This window comes from Oncorhynchus mykiss, chromosome 18 (assembly GCF_057628025.1).
Source record: "Oncorhynchus mykiss isolate SJ-2025 chromosome 18, ASM5762802v1, whole genome shotgun sequence".
In the NCBI taxonomy this organism is placed as follows: Eukaryota; Metazoa; Chordata; class Actinopteri; order Salmoniformes; family Salmonidae; genus Oncorhynchus; species Oncorhynchus mykiss.
In genome coordinates, this window is record NC_143039.1 from 55881115 (window position 1) to 55902751 (window position 21637).

The 21637-nt window shown below is 44.2% G+C and overlaps 1 protein-coding gene across 2 annotated transcripts in view; it reads left to right on the top strand.

Annotated features, from left to right (window-relative positions):
* LOC110496404 (cAMP-dependent protein kinase inhibitor beta) overlaps window positions 1-20407 on the top strand; it is a 120207-nt gene extending 99800 nt beyond the window's left edge. For both annotated transcript variants that reach the window (XM_090208826.1, XM_090208827.1), the window contains 2 exons: window positions 17396-17572; window positions 17769-20407. In XM_090208826.1, the coding sequence (XP_090064952.1) occupies window positions 17396-17572; window positions 17769-17851 (260 nt within the window). In that variant the 3' untranslated portion in view covers window positions 17852-20407. The remainder of the gene's footprint in view (window positions 1-17395; window positions 17573-17768) is intronic.
* The last annotated feature ends 1230 nt before the right edge of the window (window positions 20408-21637 follow it).

Genomic DNA, 21637 nt, shown 5'->3' on the forward strand with positions numbered 1-21637 from the left:
CTACTGAGTTTAGGGCCTTTCTGAGGGCACACTGAGATGGTGCTGGAAGAAATGGCAGCAGTTTTACAGGCGCCCAACCAATTGTGCTATTATGGTTGTTTTTTTTGCGTCATTTGTAACTTATTTTGTACATAATGTTTCTGCAACTGTATCTAATGGCAAAAAACAGCTTCTGGATATCAGGACAGTGATCACTACCTCGGATTAGACAAAGAGCTTCTGGATATCAGGACAGTGATCACTACCTCGGATTAGATGAAGAGCTTCTGGATATCAGGACAGCAATCACTCACCTCGGATTAGACAGAGATTGTTTTCTACAACAAGGAAGATGCACAGGACATTCTCCAAACACCCCACAGGGCCAACATCACCGTTATTTGCAAGAGGAAGGACGCAGGTATAGAGGACAAAAAGCCGGATGCCTCGTCAGGACCCGGAGAAGGCGAGTGGGAAAGCTGCCGTTACCGTCAATACTGCTCGCCAACGTGCAATCATTGGACAATAAATAGACGAGGTACGATAACGAATATCCTACCAACGGGACATCAACAACTGTAATATCCTATGTTTCATGGAATCGTGGCTGAATGATGACATGGATATTCAGCTACGCTGTACCGGCAAGATAGAACAGCACACTCTGGTAAGACGGGGGGGGTGTCTTCGAGGCTGTTTATTTACCACCATAGACAGATGCTGGCAAGAAGACCGCACTCAGTCAGCTGTATAAGGAAATAAGCAAACAGGAAACCACTCACCCAGAGGCGGCGATCCTAGTGGCCGGAGACTTTAATGCAGGGAAACTTAAATCAGTTCTACCAAATTTCTATCAACATGTTAAATGTGCAACCAGAGGGAAAATAATTCTAGATCACCTGTACTCCACACACAGAGACGCGTACAAAGCTCACCCTCGCCCTCCATTTGGTAAATCCGACCACAACTCTATCCTCCTGATTCCTGCTTAAAAACAAAAATTAAAGCAGGAAGCACCAATGACTGTCTATAAAAAAAAGTGGTCAGAGCTAAAGTGGTCCGCACTGAGCTAAAGTGAAGAGCTGCCGCTTTCAAAGTGCGGGACTCTAACCCGGAAGCTTACAAGAAATCCTGCTATGCCCTGCGACGAACCGTCAAACAGGCAATGCGTCGATACAGGGCTAAGATTGAATCGTACTACAACGGCTCCGATGCTCGTCTTATGTGGCAGGGCTTGCAAACTATTACAGACTACAAAGGGAAGCACAGCCGCGGGGGCTGCCCAGTGACACGAGCCTACCAGATGAGCTAAATCACTTCTATGCTCGCTTCGAGGCAAGCAACACCGAGGCATGCATGAGAGCATCAGCTGTTCCGGATGACTGGGTGCTCACGCTCTCCGTAGCCAACGTGAGTAAGACCTTTTAAACAGGTCAACATACACAAGGCTGCGGTGCCAGACGGATTACCATGACGTGTGCTCCGGGCATGAGCTGACCAACTTGCAGGTGTCTTCACTGACATTTTCAACATGTCCCTGATTTGATTCTGTAATACCAACATGTTTAAAGCAGACCACCGTAGTCTGTGGCCAATAACACAAAGGCAACCTGTCTAAATGACTACAGACTACACTCACATCCATAGCCATGAATTGCTTTTTTTTTACCCCTTTTTCTCCTCAATTTCGTGGTATCCAATTGTTGTAGTAGCTACTATATTGTCTCATCGCTACAACTCCCGTACAGGCTCGGGAGAGACAAAGGTTAAAGGTCATGCGTCCTCCGATACACAACCCAACCAGCCGCACTGCTTCTTAACACAGCGCACATCCAACCCGGAAGCCAGCCGCACCAATGTGCACCTGGCAACCTTGGTTAGTGCGCACTGCGCCCGGCCCGCCACAGGAGTCGCTGGTGCACGATGAGACAAGTACATCCCTACCGACCAAGCCCTCCCTAACCCGGACGACGCTAGGCCAACTGTGCGTCGCCCCACGGACCTCCCGGTCGCGGCCGGTTACGACAGAGCCTGGGCGCGAACCCAGGAACTCTGATGGCACAGCTGGCGCTGCAGTACAGCGCCCTTAACCACTGCGCCTCCCGGGAGGCCGTCATGAAGTGCTTTGAAAGATTGGTAATGGCTCACATCAACACCATTATCCCAGAAACCCTAGACCCACTCCAATTTGCATACTGCCCAAACAGATCCACAGATGATGCAATCTCTATTGCACTCCACACTGCCCTTTCCCACCTGGACAAAAGGAACACTTATGTGAGAATGCTATTCATTGACTACAGCTCAGCGTTCAACACCATAGTGCCCTCAAAGCTCATCACTAAGCTAAGGATCCTGGGACTAAACACCTCCCTCTGCAACTGGATCTTGGACTTCCTGACGAGCCGCCCCCAGTTGGTGAGGGTAGGTAGCAACACATCTGCCACGCTGATCCTCAACACGGGGCCCCTCAGGGGTGTGTGCTCTTTTCCCTCTTGTACTCCCTGTTCACCCACGACTACATGGCCAGGAGTGACTCCAACACCATCATTAAGTTTGCAGACGACACAACAGTGGTAGGCCTAATCACCAACAATGATGAGACAGCCTATAGGGAGGAAGTCAGAGACCTGACCATGTGGTGCCAGAATAACAACCGATCCCTCAACATAAACAAGACAAAGGAGATGATTGTGGACTACAGGAAAAGGAGGACCGAGCAAGCCCCCATTCTCATCGACGGGGCTGTAAGTGGACTAGGTTGAGAGCTTCAAGTTCCTTGGTGTCCACATCAACAACAAACTAGAATGGTCCAAACACACCAAGACAGTCGTGAAGAGGGCATGACAAAGCCTATTCCCCCTCAGGAAACTTAAAAGATTTGGCATGGGTCCTGAGATCCTCAAAAGGTTCTACAGCTGCAACATCGAGAGCATCACTGCCTGGTACGGAAATTGCTCGGCCTCTGACCGCAAGGCACTACAGAGGGTAGTGCGTACGGCCCAGTACATCACTGGGGCTAAGCTGCCTGCCATCCAGGATCTCTACACCAGGCGGTGTCAGAGGAAGGTCCTAAAAATTGTCAAAGACCCCAGCCACACCAGTCATAGACTGTTCTCTCTACTACTGCATGGCAAGCGGTACCGTAGTGCCAAGTCTAGGACAAAAATCCTTCTCAAAAGTTTTTACCCACAAAGCCATAAGACTCCTGAACATGTTATTCAATGGCTAACCAGACTATTTGCATTGCTGATGCTACTCTCTGTTCATCATATATGCATAGTCACTTTAACTATACATTCATGTACATACTACCTCAATTGGGCTGACCAACCAGTGCTCCCGCACATTGGCTAACCGGGCTATCTGCATTGTGTCCCGCCACCCGCCACCCACCAACCCCTCTCTTTTATGCTACTGCTACTCTCTGTTCATCATACAGTGGGGCAAAAAACAGCTCTCACAGACCTGTAACTTCTTCTGTAAGAGGCTCCTCTGTCCTCCACTCGTTACCTGTATTAATGGCACCTGTTTGAAGTTGTTATCAGTATAAAAGACACCTGTCCACAACCTCAAACAGTCACACTCCAAACTCCACTATGGCCAAGACCAAAGAGCTGTCAAAGGACACCAGAAACAAAATTGTAGACCTGCACCAGGCTGGGAAGACTGAATCTGCAATAGGTAAGCAGCTTGGTTTGAAAAATTACATGCCTCTCTCATATTTTTAAGTTGGAGAACTTGCACAATTGGTGGCTGACTAAATACTTTTTTTTTTACTAAATACCCACTGTATATGCATGGTCACTTTTTTTTTTTTTTGCTGTTTTATTTCTTTACTTACCTATTGTTCACCTAATACCTTTTTTTTTTGCACTATTGGTTAGAGCCTGTAAGTATGCATTTCACTGTAAGGTCTACCTGTTGTATTTATCGCACGTGACAAATAAACTTTGATTTGACTTGTTAACTTGTAGCTAGAGGTGGCTCACAACCAAGTAGTTAGAAGAACCGTCACGTTCAGCTTTTAAGATCTCCCGGGTGAGAGATCCACCAAATGAAAGTCTTCTCTGATGTGTCTTTGTCTGAGTGCTTAGCTTATGAAACATGAGAGGACCTGCTGTGTAAAGGTTCTGGGGATCAGTGGAGAGAGAGATAGTGGTATACTGGGACTTGTGAGTCTGCGGGGGGGGGGGGGGGGGGGGGGGGGGGGGGTGATTGAGCTGTCTCGCTGGATCTGTCTACTTCTCTCCCCCCTGTCTTTCTCTCTGTGAATGCACTGGAGAAAAGTTTTTTTTTTTAAAGATGCTATATTGATTGGACCACCCAACAGACAGTCAAAATAATCTGACATGCACGAATCCCCTGAATCAAAGGACAACCAGTCAGTGTAAACAAGCAGACGATGTCTCATTCTCCCTCTGTCTCTTTCATTCCCCCCCCCCCCCCCGCTCTCCTTCCTTTCCTCGCTCTCTCTCATTCTCTCCCTCTTTGTTTCTCTTAGTGTTTCCACCTTCCCATCATATGGAGAGGCTGATTGCAACGCTGCAGTTACCATGGCAGCCAGTAGAACACATTAAGCTTTATAATAAGTCACAGAGAGGAAGAGAGGAGAAAGGGAAGAAAAAGAGGCACTGGAACAATAATCAAGAGCATGAGGAGGAAACTATAAATAGAGAAAGCAGTAATCCCTAGCATCATTTATTAAACAGTAACTTCAGATGACTGTGTTGGTTTTGTACACATCATTTCCCCTAGCAGCTAGCACAGTATATACACCGTCCCTTCCCATAGTCCCTTGTCAGACATTTTTGACAACGAGGGCTGATTCCAGTAATGTAGGATAGCTACTACTGTGTTTGTGACCTCATTCATCTATCCTGAGCTCCACTCTCTTATTTAGGGATGGATGATGACACACACCCAGTCATCTAGGGACACTCAGACTCTGAGATGGTCTAGGGCAGGGTTCCTCAACTAGCGGCCCACCGGCCGAATTTGGCCACCCGAGTAAAAAAAAAAAACGTGCACACTTTTTTTTAAATTGTTGGACATAAGACTGTAAAAACACCAGAAAATCAGCTCCAAGTGATCTGAAATCTGTTCCAAAGTATTCCTACGCATAATAGAGAGATACAGTACCAGTCAAATGTTTGGACACACCTACTCATTCAAGGGTTTTACTGTATTTGTACTATTTTCTACATTGTAGAATAATAGTGAAGACATCAAAACTATAAAATAACACATGGAATCATGTAGTAACCAAAAAAGTGTTGAACAAATTCTTCAAAGTTCCCACCCTTTGTCCACAGCTTTGCACTCTTGGCATTCTCTCAACCATATTCACCTGGAATGCTTTTCCAACAGTCTTAAAGGAGTTCCCACATATGCTGAGCACTTGTTGGCTGCTTTGCCTTCACTCTGCGGTCCAACTCATCCCAAACCATCTCAATTGGGTTGAGGTCAGGTGATTGTGGAGGCCAGGTCATCTGATGCAGCACTCCATCACTCTCCTTCTTGGTCAAATAGCCCTTACACCGCCTGGAGGTGTGTCGGGTCATTGTCCTGTTGAAAAACAAATGATAGTCTCACTAAGCACAAACCAGGGATATCGCTGCCGAATGCGGTGGTTAACACGACTCAGGATAAGACCCAGGTGCAGACACAGGAGGCAGACAGTTACAATCAGGATTCAAAGGGCTGTGAAACATAGGTTTAATCCTAGACACATGAAAAGTGGAATGTATACGGAGGTTGCGGGGCAACAGAAGATGAACAGCAGAGGGGGAAAGGGCCAATATAGTGGGGAGAAAGTTTAGGGAATTCCACCCGGAGGGGCAGAATTCTGCCCGAGACGATTGCGGGGAGCAGGGGTCCGGTAGCGGTCTGCCTGTCACAGATACCTGGAGGTGGTCTTGAGAAGAGCAGACCGGGCTCTCTTCCAGGTACGGCGACAGCAGCAGAGAAACATCTTGGCTGAGGGTATGCTGACCTCTTGCTCAAGGAAGAGCAGGGGCTGATATCCCATGGAACACTCAAAGGGCGAGAGACCAGTGGCCACGCAGGGAAGGGTGTTGCAGGTGTATTCCACTCACACGAGTTGCTGGCTTCAGGTGGTGGAATTGTTGTAGACAAGGCAACAAAGAGCCGTCTCCAGGTCCTGATTGGCCCACTCCGACCAGCCATTAGACTGGGGGTGAAAATCGGAGGACAGGCTGGCCGACGACCCAATGATGGTCCAAAATACCTTCCAGAACCGGGATGAGAACTGAGGACTGCGATCAGAGAAAACAGGGGGCAGGAAAATGGCAGGTCAAGGGCAGGCAGATGTCAATAATCCAAGGCAGCGTCAATCAGGGACAGAACGGCAGGCAGGCTCAGGGCAGGCAGAATGGTCAGAACCTGGAAGTCTAGAAAACAGAAACTAGAGATACGGAAAAACACGCTGGTAAGACTTGGCAAGACAAGACGAACTGGCAACAGACCAACAGAAAACGCAGTTATAAGAACACGGGATAATGGGGAAAATGCGAGACACCTGGTGGGGAGGGGAGACCAGCACAAAACAGGTGAAACAGATCAGGGTGTGACAGTGTTGCCATGCTGGTTAAGTGTGCCTTGAATTCTAAATAAAGAGACCATCCGTTCACCTACTCTGCATCTCACAAAGACACAACGTTTGAACCAAAAATATCACATTTGGACTCATCAGACCAAAGGACAGATTTCCACCGGTCTAATGTCCATTGCTCGTGTTACTTGGCCCAAGCAAGTCTCTTCTTATTATTGGTGTACTTTAGTAATGGTTTCTTTGCAGAATTCGACCTTGAAGGCCCGATTCACGCAGTCTCCTCTAAACAGTTGATGTTGAGATGTATCTGTTACTTGAACTCTGAAGCATTTATTTGGACTGCAATTTCTGAGGCTGGTAACTCTAATGAACTTATCCTCTGCAGCAGAGGTAACTCTGGGTCTTCCTTTCCTGGGGCGGTCCTCCTGAGAGCCAGTTTCATCATAGCGCTTGATGGTTTTTGTGACTGCACTTGAAGAAACTTTCAAAGTTCTTGAAATTTACCGCATTGACTGACCTTCATGTCTTAAAGTAATGATGGAGTGTCATTTTCTCTTTGCTTATTTGAGCTGTTCTTGCCATAATATGGACTTGGTATTATACCAAATAGGGCTATCTTCTGTATACCACCCCTACTACCTTTAAAAAGGAAATAAATTCCACAAATGAACGTTTAACAAGGCACACCTGTTAATTGATATGCATTCCAGGTGACTACCTCATGAAGTTGGTTGAGAGAATGCCAAGAGTGTGCAATGCTGTCATCAAGGCAAAGGGTGGCTACTTTGAAAAGTCTCAAATAGAAAATATATTTTGATTTGTTTAACTTCTTGACGCTACCCATCCCGTTAGCGGGATCATTTTAGCATAGCGCCAAAGTCAATATTACTAAAAAATATTCATATTCATGAAATCACAAGTGCAATATTGCAAAACACAGCTTAGCCTTTTGTTAATCCACCTGTCGTCTCAGATTTTGAAATGATGCTTTACAGCGAAAGCAATCCAATCATTTGTGTAAGTTTATCGATAGCATAGCATAACATTATGTACACTAAGCATTAAATAGCTAGGTCCCGAAAATCAGAAAAGCAATCAAATTAATCGTTTACCTTTTGATCTTTGGATGTTTTCACTCACGAGACTCCCAGTTACACAACAAATGTTCCTTTTGTTCCATAAATATTATTTTCATACCCAAAATATCTCTGTTTGTTTGTCGCGTTATGTTCAGAAATCCACAGGAAAGAGCGGTCACGACAACGCAGACGTATATTCCAAATAATATCCATAATGTCCACAGAAACATGTCAAACGTTTTTTAGAATCAATCCTCAGGTTGTTTTTAAAATATATATTCGATAATATATCAACCGGGTGTGTGTAGGTTTTTCAAAAACACCGGGAGAAACAATGGCCGCTTTACTCTGTAGCGCAAAACTCACTCAGAGCCCCCACCTATCCACTTACGCAATGTGATCTTTCACACTAATTTTTCAAAATAAAAACCTGAAACTATGTCTAAAGACTGACACATTAGGGAAGCCATAGAAAATTAATCAGGCACTTCCTGATTGGATTTTCCTCAGGTTTTCGCCAGCAATATCAGTTCTGTTATACTCACAGACAATATTTTTACAGTTTTGGAAACTTTAGAGTGTTTTCTATCCTAATCTGACAATTATATGCATATTCTAGTTTCTGGGGCTGAGAAGTAGGCAGTTTCAAATGGGTACGTTTTTTTGCCAAAAACGAAAATACTGCCCCCTACACGCAAAAGGTTAACACTTTGTTGGTTACTACATGATTCAATATGTTATTTCATAGTTTTGATGTCTTCACTATTATTCTACAATGTAGAAAATAGTACAAATAAAGAAACCCTTGAATGAGTAGGTGTGTCCAAACTTTTGACTGGTACTGTATGTGATCATATACAAATGTAAGCAAGGTTTGAAATGATTATGTTTTAATCAAATACAGTGCCTTGCGAAAGTATTCGGCCCCCTTGAACTTTGCGACCTTTTGCCACATTTCAGGCTTCAAACATAAATATATAAAACTGTATTTTTTTGTGAAGAATCAACAACAAGTGGGACACAATCATGAAGTGGAACGACATTTATTGGATATTTCAAACTTTTTTAACAAATCAAAAACTGAAAAATTGGGCGTGCAAAATTATTCAGCCCCCTTAAGTTAATTTTTGTAGCGCCACCTTTTGCTGCGATTACAGCTGTAAGTCGCTGGGGGAAGTCTCTATCAGTTTTGCACATCGAGAGACTGAATTTTTTTCCCATTCCTCCTTGCAAAACAGCTCGAGCTCAGTGAGGTTGGATGGAGAGCATTTGTGAACAGCAGTTTTCAGTTCTTTCCACAGATTCTCGATTGGATTCAGGTCTGGACTTTGACTTGGCCATTCTAACACCTGGATATGTTTATTTTTGAACCATTCCATTGTAGATTTTGCTTTATGTTTTGGATCATTGTCTTGTTGGAAGACAAATCTCCGTCCCAGTCTCAGGTCTTTTGCAGACTCCATCAGGTTTTCTTCCAGGCTGGTCCTGTATTTGGCTCCATCCATCTTCCCATCAATTTTAACCATCTTCCCTGTCCCTGCTGAAGAAAAGCAGGCCCAAACCATGATGCTGCCACCACCATGTTTGACAGTGGGGATGGTGTGTTCAGCTGTGTTGCTTTTACGCCAAACATAACGTTTTGCATTGTTGCCAAAAAGTTCAATTTTGGTTTCATCTGACCAGAGCACCTTCTTCCACATGTTTGGTGTGTCTCCCAGGTGGCTTGTGGCAAACTTTAAACAACACTTTTTATGGATATCTTTAAGAAATGGCTTTCTTCTTGCCACTCTTCCATAAATTCCAGATTTGTGCAATATACGACTGATTGTTGTCCTATGGACAGAGTCTCCCACCTCAGCTGTAGATCTCTGCAGTTCATCCAGAGTGATCATGGGCCTCTTGGCTGCATCTCTGATCAGTCTTCTCCTTGTATGAGCTGAAAGTTTAGAGGGACGGCCAGGTCTTGGTAGATTTGCAGTGGTCTGATACTCCTTCCATTTCAATATTATCGCTTGCACAGTGCTCCTTGGGATGTTTAAAGCTTGGGAAATATTTTTGTATCCAAATCCAGCTTTAAACTTCTTCACAACAGTATCTCGGACCTGCCTGGTGTGTTCCTTGTTCTTCATGATGCTCTCTGCGCTTTTAACGGACCTCTGAGACTATCACAGTGCAGGTGCATTTATACGGAGACTTGATTACACACAGGTGGATTGTATTTATCATCATTAGTCATTTAGGTCAACATTGGATCATTCAGAGATCCTCACTGAACTTCTGGAGAGAGTTTGCTGCACTGAAAGTTAAGGGGCTGAATAATTTTGCACGCCCAATTTTTCAGTTTTTGATTTGTTAAAAAAGTTTGAAATATCCAATAAATGTCGTTCCACTTCATGATTGTGTCCCACTTGTTGTTGATTCTTCACAAAAAAATACAGTTTTATATCTTTATGTTTGAAGCCTGAAATGTGGCAAAAGGTCGCAAAGTTCAAGGGGGCCGAATACTTTCGCAAGGCACTGTATATCTGTTTGGGCTTCTTGCGGTCAATTTGCAGTATTCAAATTATTTGTAATTATGCGTTGTGCCTTGGTGGTAATAAAGAGAGTTTAAGAGACAAGAGAAATGACTAAAGCACAAAACAATGGGAAAGTAAAAAGGGTGAGTACTGAATGACTGATAAAAAAAACTGATAGAGGATAGAAAAAAAGTGAGGTAAGAAACTGAAAATTGTATTTTACTGAGGTGAGATGCTGAAAATACCTCCTGTCTCCACACCTCTACGTGGAGGTGAGGTTTCCCCCCTCATCTCATTTACACGTTGCTCTGGTGTTGGGTGAATAGCTAGGTCTCTGCTCGGATCGTGACCTTACCAGCACTACTCTCTCTCTCTATCGCTCTCTTTCTTTCTCTCTCTATCTCTCCCTCTTTCTATCTCTACCTCTCTCTCTTTCATTCTCTCTCTTTCTCTCACACACTCCAAGTGTTGGATTGAAACAGACTGACCAGGCCCTGTAGAACTTGTATGCATGGGACACTGGCTGGCTGGCTGGCTGTCTGACTGGCTGGCTTAGTGACTGACTGGCTGTCTGACTATATGCATGAGACTGTCTGACTGACTGTATGCATAGGACACACTCTGACTGACTGACTAGCAGCTGCCCAGGCCACATCTCTATATCTCTGTCCATGGTGCTGGAAAGACACTCTGCTGGAAAGAGCACTGACCTCCCATATACAAGGCCCTTGCATTTGCATTTAAAACGGTACACTGACTCTCATCCAGAGCCTTTTACATTCAGTCACTAAGGTCCCATATTGAATAGGCAATCTTTCAGTCTCTATCTCGGACCAGAAATGCATGATGCCGTTCATTTTAGGTTCTATTTTGTGACTCAAAATGACTTGTGACTGAGAGTGTCTCAATGAAAGGTGTTGAAGCTCAGGAGATCTGATGATAGATCCTGAATGATTTTTCTCCAGGATATTAACCAGGTAAATAAAGAAAGCACGTGAATGACAGGGTCATTAAAGCAAGTAGAAAGTGTCTACAAGGAACCATTTTATCTGTGTGGTAATTTAACACAGCTGTTGGATAGCGATCATGTTTCAAAATAAATATTTTGAACTTGATTATAGAGGGAAATGCAGGTAGTTAAAGTCCCTGTGAGTATTTTTCACAATGTATGATTTATTCCTTTAATTCTAGTGTTAGTGTATCCTGGTCTTTGAAGATATTCCCTGTCAGAAGCCTATTCAACTCTCTATGCTTTAATAGCAGTGTTGTAAACAACCCTTGATCTACTTGTCATTCGATCGAGGGCTTTTACATTACCTGGCATTAGTATTGTGTCTAATACACAGTACACACCACAGAGGTTGTCTGATGAAACAAGCCTATGTATTCTATAGGTCACCATTTCTATACAGAATGATCCTTCCCAACCAAGACCTAGTGGGGTCATTATCCTAAGCCTCCACTGCAGATGTTGTGCATTAGTCAGGTTTGGTTCAAAAGTGACCTATGGTTAGAATAGGTTAGGGAAAAAAACGATATTCCTGATGTATACAGTAACATAAGATATTCCTTTTCAACTGTCATTGATTGCCCTAGATTTTGGTCTGACACACATCTGAAGCAGCCATCTCTGGCTAAGACAAACATCTCTGCAGAACAGACCTATTTCCTGTCTGTCTGCCAGCCAGCTCTGGATAACACAAACATCGCGGTCTGGTCTGGTCTTGTCTGCATGAATGATGGTACTGCTTGGCCCTCCTCTCAGTCCTGTTATCTCCTGCCTGTAATGTGGTCAGCAGGCAGACCGAGACAGGCCTCTCCTGTAATGTGTCTTATGTGTTCAGCAGGCAGACCGAGACAGGCCTCTCCTGTAATCAACACAGCCATGAAGGCAGCTGTAGACATGTCAATGCTAATTGCAGCTTGTCTTCCCTCCTTCTGGAGGCTCGAAGGGCCACACAAAGAGCAGCTGTAACATGCGGAGGCCTGAGAGGGGAAGAGGAAGAAATTGTCCTGCCTCCCTGGACACCTACACACACTCTTAACATGCTGGAGACAGAGGACAGAGCTTAACATACACACACACACACACACACACACAATATAGACACACATTCACATCGACCCCCTACTGTCTCTCTGTAGTGGGTGCCAATTGAAAAGCCTGGGAATGTGATGTGTTGTAGTACCCTACTGAAGTGCCTAGGGTGAGTTTTCTAGTATCCTATTGAATGTAAAGCAATTTCAGTTGGAGAAAAACTCCATATGGAACTAATTATTGTTATTTTTGTTATGAAATAGGCCGGGGTTGTTACGCCCTGACCTTAGAGCTTTTTATGTCTCTATTTTGGTTTGGTCAGGGTGTGATTTGGGTGGGCATTCTATGTTCCTTTTTCTATGTTTTTGTATTTCTATGTTTTGACCGGGTATGGTTCTCAATCAGGGACAGCTGTCTATTGTTGTCTCTGATTGGGAACCATACTTAGGTAGCTTTTTCCCACAGGGTTTTTGTGGGTAGTTATTTTCTGTTTTGTGTTTCTGCACCTGACAGGACTGTTTCGGTTTTCATTCATTCTCTTTGTGAGTTTTGTTATTGAGTGTTCAGTTGAAATAAGAGTATGAACACTGAGTTACAGGGGTTAAGTACAAGAGGGAGAGATTCAACATGAGATAATGGTCGTCATTGTAAATAAGAACAAATTCTTAACTGACTTGCCTAGTTAAATAAAGGTTAAATAAAATTGTGTAGGGAGACAAAGACAGGGTGAGTGGGAGTGATCTACAAGTGGAGGAGCAGGGAGAGAGAAAGATAGAAGAAGGCAAGCAGTGTGAAGTGAGAGCGATAACTGTTGACAAAGAACCGTCTTGTGCATGCACACGTCTCCTTACCCACGTCAGAACAATCATAACTGCTGTGTCGTTATGTTGACATGGTATGAGGACTTACCAATCCTCCCACCCTATGGCAGTGTTTACCTGACACCAGTCAACATGTGACCGGTGATATGGAAGAGAGGTGTGTGTGTGTGTGTGTGTGGCCCCTCAATATGGTTGTTGAGACGGAGACTGGGATTCTACTAAAGGCAGTGGGTTATTTCAAGAGAACTGAATACTGACGGAGACATAGAGGGAGAGATAGAAGAGGGAATGGGTCGTTTGGACTCATGTTTGCTTACCAGAGGTGTTTTTTCATCCGTTGCCATAGAAACAGCAGCTCGATGTGTGCATTTGTGTGTGCATATATTTGTTAGAAATGTGTGTAGAAATGAATGTGCACATTGTGCTGTTTTTTTTCCATGTGTGTGTCAGGGTTGGGCTCAATTCTAAATTTAATTGAGAATGCCTCATAAATTCAATTCTTGAATTTGAATTTAACTTTGTAGTAGTAAACAGGATACAAAATTTGGATGAAAGGAAATTGAATTCAGTGAAATTCAATGAAAATAAAATGCCGCTATTCTATATTAGGTGTAGTCTACAGCCGTGGCCAAAAGTTTTGAGAATGACACAAATATTAATATCCACAAAGTTTGCTGCTTCAGTGTCTTTAGATATTTTTGTCAGATGCTACTATGGAATACTGAATTATAATTACAAGCATTTCATAAGTGTGAAAGGCTTTTATTGACAATTACATGAAGTTGATGCAGAGAGTCAATATTTGCAGTGTTGACCCTTCTTTTTCAAGACCTCTGCAATCCGCCCTGGCATGCTGTCAATTAACTTCTGGGCCACATCCTGACTGATGGCAGCCCATTCTTGCATAATCAATGCTTGGAGTTTGTCAGAATTTGTGGGTTTTTGTTTGTCCACCCACCTCTTTAGGATTGACCACAAGTTCTCAATGGGATTAAGGTCTGGAGAGTTTCTTGGCCATGGACCGAAAATATCGATGTTATGTTCCCCGAGCCACTTAGTTATCCCTTTTGCCTTATGACAAGGTGCTCCATCATGCTGGACAAGGCATTGTTCGTCACCAGACTGTTCCTGGATGGTTAGGAGAAGTTGCGCTCGGAGGATGTGTTGGTACCATTCTTTATTCATGACTGTGTTCTTAGGCAAAATTGTGAGTGAGCCCACTCCCTTGGCTGAGAAGCAACCCCACACATGAATGGTCTCAGGATGCTTTACTGTTGGCATGACACAGGACTGATGGTAGTGCTCACCTTGTCTTCTCTGGACAAGCTTTTTTCCGGATGCCCCAAACAATCGGAAAGGGGATTCATCAGAGAAAATGACTTTACCCCAGTCCTCAGCAGTCCAATCCCTGTACCTTTTGCAGAATATCAGTCTGTCCCTGATGTTTTTCCTGGAGAGAAGTGGCTTCTTTGCTGCCCTTCTTGACACCAGGCCATCCTCCTAAAGTATTCGCCTCACTGTGTGTGCAGGTGCACTCACACCTGCCTGCTGACATTCCTAAGTAAGCTCTGTACTGGTGGTGCCCCGATCCCGCAGCTGAATCAACTTTAGGAGACGGTCCTGGCGCTTGCTGGACTTTCTTGGGCGCCCTGAAGCCTTCTTCACAACAATTGAACCGCTCTCCTTGAAGTTCTTGATGATCCTAGAAATGGTTGATTTAGGTGCAATCTTACTGGCAACAATATCCTTGCCTGTGAAGCTCTTTTTGTGCAAATCAATGATGACTGCACGTGTTTCCTTGCAGGTAACCATGGTTGACAGAGGAAGAACAATGATTCCAAGCACCACCCTCCTTTTGAAGCTTCCAGTCTGTTATTTGAACTCAGTCAGAATGACAGAGTGACCTCCAGCCTGGTCCTCGTCAACATTCACACGTGTTAACAAGAGAATCACTGACATGATGTCAGCTGGTCCTTTTGTGGCAGGGCTGAAATGCAGTGGAAGTGTTTTTTGGGGGATTCAGTTCATTTGCATGGCAAAGAGGGACTTTGCAATCAATTGCAATTCATCTGATCACTCTTCATAACCTTCTGGAGTATATGCAAATTGCCATCATACAAACTGAGACAGCAGACTTTGTGAAAATTAATATTTGTGTCATTCTCAACTTTTGGCCACAACTGTATACACCCCGTGGCCAGTTTACTAGTACCGGGTCAGACCCCCCCCCCCCCCCCCCCCCCCTTGCCTCCAGAACAGCCTGAATTCTTTGGGAATGTAAAGGTTGCTCAATTGGTATCAAAGGACTTAACATTCCCCACACCGTTACACCACCGCCACCAGCCTGTACCATTGACACCAGGCAGGATGGGGCCATGGGCTCATGCTGCTTACGCCAAATCCTGACTCTGACATCAGCATGACGTAACAAGAACCGGGATTCGTCAGACCAGGGGATGTTTTTCTACTCCTTATTATCCAGTGTTGGTGATGGTGTGCCCTCTGGAGCTGATTCTTCTTGTTTTTAGCTGATAGGAGTGGAACGCGGTGTGGTCGTCTGCTGCCATAGCCCATCCGTGACGCGTTCCGAGATGCCGTTCTGCAACCCACTGTTGTACTGCACCGTTATTTGCATGTTTGTGGCCCACCTGTTAGCTTGCACGATTTTTTGCCATTCTCCTTTGACCTCTCATCAAGGAGCTGTTTTCATCCACAGGACTGCCGCCGACTGGTAGTTTTTGTTTGTCACACCATTCTCAATCAACCCTAGATACTGGAACTGGCGCGCCTGGCACCAACGATCATACCATGCCATATCATACCATATCATACCATACCATGCCATACCATACCATATCATACCATATCATACCATATCATACCATATCATACCATGCCATACCATATCATACCATACCATGCCATATCATACCATACCATGCCATATCATACCATACCATATCATACCATACCATACCATATCATACCATATCATACCATACCATACCATACCATGCTCAAAGTCGCTTAGATCACTTGTTTGGCCCATTCTAACGTTCAGTCAAACATCAACAGAATGACTCCATGCCTGCTTTATACAGCGTGAAATGGATTGCTAAAAAGAGCGACCCATTTTCGTGAACCTAATAAATCTTGTACATAAAACATCAGACAGGTTGTTGTATACACGAACATACAATATTGTTGAATCAATTGATTTTCAGGTCAAACTGTTAAAATAAATGATCAAGGAAAACAGAACCTGTATGCGAATATTCTACGTTATTATATTTCATGAATCACTTACATTTTGTTCAATATGGGGAAGATACTACATTTTCCATTTGTTTAATCTTGAAGTTGACCCTGAGGCCTTCAAAAAGAAGCCAAACAAATTAAATGGTTGGTGGAAATATAATTAGTTATTCTAAGGTTAAAAGAGTGTGTGTGTGTGTGTGTGTGTGCGTGTGCGTGCGTCAGGAAGCAAATTCAGGGAGTGAGTGTTTTTAAGAAATAGAATACAATGAACACGAAACACAACGCACCAACATGAAAACAGAGTCAATAACACCTGAGGTTAGAACCAAGGGGAGTGACAGATGTAGGGAAGATAATCAAGGAGGTGATGGAGTCCAGGTGAGTGTCATGAGTCACAGCTGCGCGAGACGATGGTGACAGGTGTGTGGGATAATCAGCAGCCTGATGACCTAGAGGCCAGAGAGGGAGTATATGTGACAGAGTGTAATTTATTTGAATTGCACTGAATTAAATAATTATTCCGGCCACTCATATTCAAATTCTGCATCCTGCGGGGTGTGGCCAATTTAATTTGAATTTCAACTCATGAGTTGAATGGGAGTCAATTCCAAAATTCTGAATTGAGCCCAACCCAGGTGTGTCTTGTGTGCTATAAGAGTGTGAGACATGGGATGTAATTCTGCCTGTCACTTGTGTAGCCCAGAGCATGCAAAACAGAACTACAGCAGTCACCATGATAAAAGACAGGCACACAGGCTGCCAGTATGTACAGAGAGAAAGCTATTCTTGTGTCCAGCCATGCTCCAGATGAAACTAGCAAATGGATCAGGGCCATCTGAACTGCATGATGTCTGATGAAAACAGCCCTGTGCTTTCTGAGGTGGAACATTACAAAGTAAATGGCCCATGAGATTTTATCTGTTTTTAGTTGTTGACACAAATATAAGTAAATACTTTAGCTGTGCAAAAAACAAGTGAGAAATCTGTTGTAACGATAGTACAAGGACTCCCTCCAGTGGACAAAAGCGGCACTAGAAAATAGTTGATCCTGACCATGTGATCTGAGCAGTAGAACTTTTGGGTGTGAATATATAATTGATTTACTGTCTCTCTCTTCCCCCCTCTCCCAGGCAGCAGTTGCAGGGTCTCTGATCCTGAGGAGATGACGGAAGTGGTAGAGCCCAAGCTGGACTTTGCATCCTCGGGTCGCTCGGGGAGAAGGAACGCCCTACCTGACATCCTGGGGTCACCGGCTGGGGTCAACCCCACTGACCTTCCACTCAAACTGGCCGAGCTCAACCTCACAGGTGGGTTAGCTCAGCCTGACAGCCTGACTCAAATCCATGAAGCTCCACCACACAACCACTGTCTCGTGGCCAGGTTCCAGGTTGTTTTCGCAAAGAGTCTTTTAACCTCACGGGTCTTTCCTGGTTAAATAAAGATGAAATGAGGTGAAAAATGATAACTAACTGCAGTCTTATGTGTCTATCTCTCTGTGTCTAGATGTTCAGGGAGAAGCCCAGTCTCCCACGGCGGAGGAGGCCCCACCCCCTCCAGAGAGCTCTGAGGGGAATGAAGGATCATAAGGCTGCCCGGTGGGGGTCTAACTAGCCCCAATGTTTACCTCTTGTGAGGCTGATGAGATAACTGTAGGAGAGGAATGGATGGGTAGGACGATACAAAAGGACCCATGAAGGAGTGGTGGGCCTGTTTGAACAGCAGCTGAGCTGCAGACAGTGATGAGCAGAGAAAGGGTGGGAGAGAAGGTTAGAAGGATGGACAGAGAACCGTCTCTATCACACAATCTGAAAAGACTTAAGAAGAGCGTTGGTGTGTGTGGGTGTGTGTGTGTGTGGGTGGACAGATCACCTCTACTCCCACACACACTGCCATGAGAAACAAAGGACATGTGCTGATTATATACTGCTGTGCAAAACGGAGAACTCTCAATTGAAAAAAATGTCAAATGTCCTGCTGACGTCTATAACAGGTCGGACGATGGGCGGAGCCTAGTGACCTCTAGGGGTTCTGAGCTTTCTGATTGTTCTGGAACATATAAGGGGATAATGTATTATAATGTACTAGAAATGTTTGAAGAACGAGGGGCGAGTGGGTTAACTGTATAACAAGGGGCAGCTGGCTTCCTCTTTCACACAGACATTTGATGTAAGTATGAATTCCGATCTGAGACTTTAATACGGATGGCAGCGTGGTGTGTACAGCAGATATGGGTTTATAAACGTTGTTAGTGGTTTTGATGACAACCAATGGGGCTATCATGCTAATGGGTTGCGATGAAGACGATGACTGATGTGTTTGTGACCTGAAGTGTTGATGTGCTTGTTTGCAAATGCTAGCTAGAAGCTGATGCTAATGTTGTGAGTAGGTTGGACAATCCAATCCCTGTCTTTTAAACATTCCTGACATCAACCTAAAATGGTTTCTCACTGCCAACCATGTACTGTTAAAACACTCCTCTGCTGTTGGTGTATTTTTATCCCGGATTCATCCCAGCTCAGACATTTCTGTTTCCATCTACGTGGGCCGGCACCCGTGTCTCACTGGACCATGGCTCCAGTGGACCTGCACTCACTTGGAGCCGGAGCCAGGCCGCTGGTACTTCTCAGATGGCATTTACATAACAATGGCTCACTGTGAACTTTAACACCTTCTCACAAAGCTGCTGTTTTGGATTGTGCAGCGGTTGTTGAATTCTGCTCTTCACAAGTCCTCAGTGTCAGCGCTAGCTATGGAAACACACTGGCAAGAATAACATAAGGGTGTATACACTCTTGTAACGTTGGTGTCATGGTTGAAAAAAACAGCATGTGACAACTGCTGTTGTGTTAATCTATTCAGCTCAAGGCTGTCTTTCGTTAAAAGGCTTTCTGTTTTCCCAGACTCCTCTGAAATGTGCCTGGTAGCCGTTTACATGGAAACCTGTTTTGTTGTGTTCTATAGCTCTGTGTGAAGTGTTGTTCAACAGTATTTGGGCCATTGACACATACATGTAAACACTTATTTGTTTTTGTTTAGTAGAAGATGTGCCGACCAGGTGTGTACAGCACAGAGAAATGTCACATTTATAACCAGAACACTACTAAATGCAATGCTACCGATGTATACGCTCAAAGACGAATACCACCCACGCCCACAGCAAGGCCTTGGAGATGGAACGCTTGTGCACATGTTTCCCAGTGTGGTCGGCATATGCCTGTGGTCTGGGCATGGGAGCAAGCACCAAGCAACACCGCCACCAAAGTGTTGCATCACGTCTGGAGATGGCAGCATCCTTTCTGCCTCCTTCTGCTCCACTCAGCCACGGACGGACTGGGACCATAAATCAGCCCCGGCATTTGTAACACACAGGCCCTTTTTTTTCCTGGAGGCCCCTATTGTTAGCCAAATAATGGTCATTCTGCGTTAAACAATAAAAAAAAATAACAACAATTTAGACAAGCCCACTTGGCTAAAGATGGACCATCTGGCATTTTCCCGAACTGCCCTATGGCCAGTCCGTGCCTGCACTACGCTGCCGGTCTGAGAGGACTTCTATCTCTTACTCATCAAAACAATAGAGCTAGAAATGCATGGTCGCAACTGACTGATGATACAGTTTGAATATGAACACTGAGGACCAGATGCACGGTGAACAGAAGGACAGACATATACAGTACTTAGTAATGCCAATATATATTTATACTGTTTAACACAGTACATAATACCAGTTATTACACTGCTGTTGTATATATTGTGCTATTACACATGGAATAGTTTATTTACTATATGTACATGTTCATATGGTGAATAAACATTCACTATACAACACAAGAGAATGAACATTCTGTATTATCAATCGTCTTTCTATGAAATGTTTGGGCTGTGGGTATCTATGTGTGGTTTTGTCTCAAACGCAAGCAGCTGAGGCTCTAATTCGTAATGCACTGATTACTGGAATCGTTCATGTGATAACTCAAGGTAAATGTTTATTCTATGGGGAGGGAAAATCTGAGGTGTGTCTCGTAGTGTCATCTGTTCTCAGTGGTGGTATGTGCAGTACATTTTCGTTAGCAGAATTCCACATGTCGATTCTGTCGGGTGGGTAGGCAACATGCCATAATAAATCCACAAAGCTTTCCCTAGATTATTGGTGTTGGGTGTTTTTCTTAGACGCCAGCGGTGGTTCTACAACTTCAGTCCTGCTACAAACCCAGGAGTAACATTCTGTTGAGCATATTGGAAGGTTTATTGGATCACCTAGATACCTAGTTGGAAAATGTCATTATTTTAGTAAAACACCCACTGGACCTAACTGGTTCCAAAGACATTACAAGCAGCTTGTCAGTGATGCTGTGTGGTTGTGTAATATAATATAGTACTGTATGTCCACCAGGGGGAACCATTTCCTCACTAACCATCCAGACTTCAGCATGTCGGCTTGATGTGAGAGTCTCTTTGTTATGTCTGGGGCACAAAAAGACATTGTCTGGAATAATAGGCGTAACCAGATCGAACACAAATATTTTCTGTCTTAACTCATTGACTGTCAAAGACCTAGAGCATGTTAGACTACTACTGCACATGCATGGTTCGCCCCCAATCCATCAAATATATTTTTCATCACAACCAATGAAAATGGTTAGATGCTGAGTGTTGAGTTGCTGACACACCCTGTGTTGACCTGATGATTGCTCTAGTATAGAAAGTGAATATGTTCTGCTAGGATCTAACACCTCTATTTCTGCCTGCCTGCCTGCCTGCACCAATACAGACAACAATTAAAACATCACCCATCTATCACCTATAATAACAGCTAGTGCCATACTAGGTCCTCCTCTCTCTGCCACACCACCTAAGTCCCTCGCCTGTGCCGTTGCCATGTAACTTGTTGCTAGGTAACCAGGGTGAAGCCTTGCCCCAGTGTATTGTATTGATCCTCCCAAGCCAAAGGGACACATTCATATTTGAGGAGTTTCCTGTGTCTTTCTGCAGTGAAGAGTGGAGCAAAGCATTGTCCCATTTTTAACTCCCAGGATATCCATGTTGTGTGTGCGGGCAAGATAAGCAGCCTGGGATGGAGACTATCAGTACCAAGACTGAGAGAGGAAGGGATGGAATGGGCATGATAGATATGCTGTGTAGAGGAGAGATGTAATGGTCATGTGAATGTACGATTACTAGGGCACTGACACTTCTCCAAATAAGAGTTGATCAGTTATCAGATGTCCAAGAATCTATGACTACACCAGGGCTAACTCGAAACGACTACATCATAGAAAATGTCAGCCAGTCTACACACAACATGAGAAGAGGGAAGAGAAGGCACTCTGTCTACATTAAGTTGCAGTAATGGAACTAATAGATGTGATTAA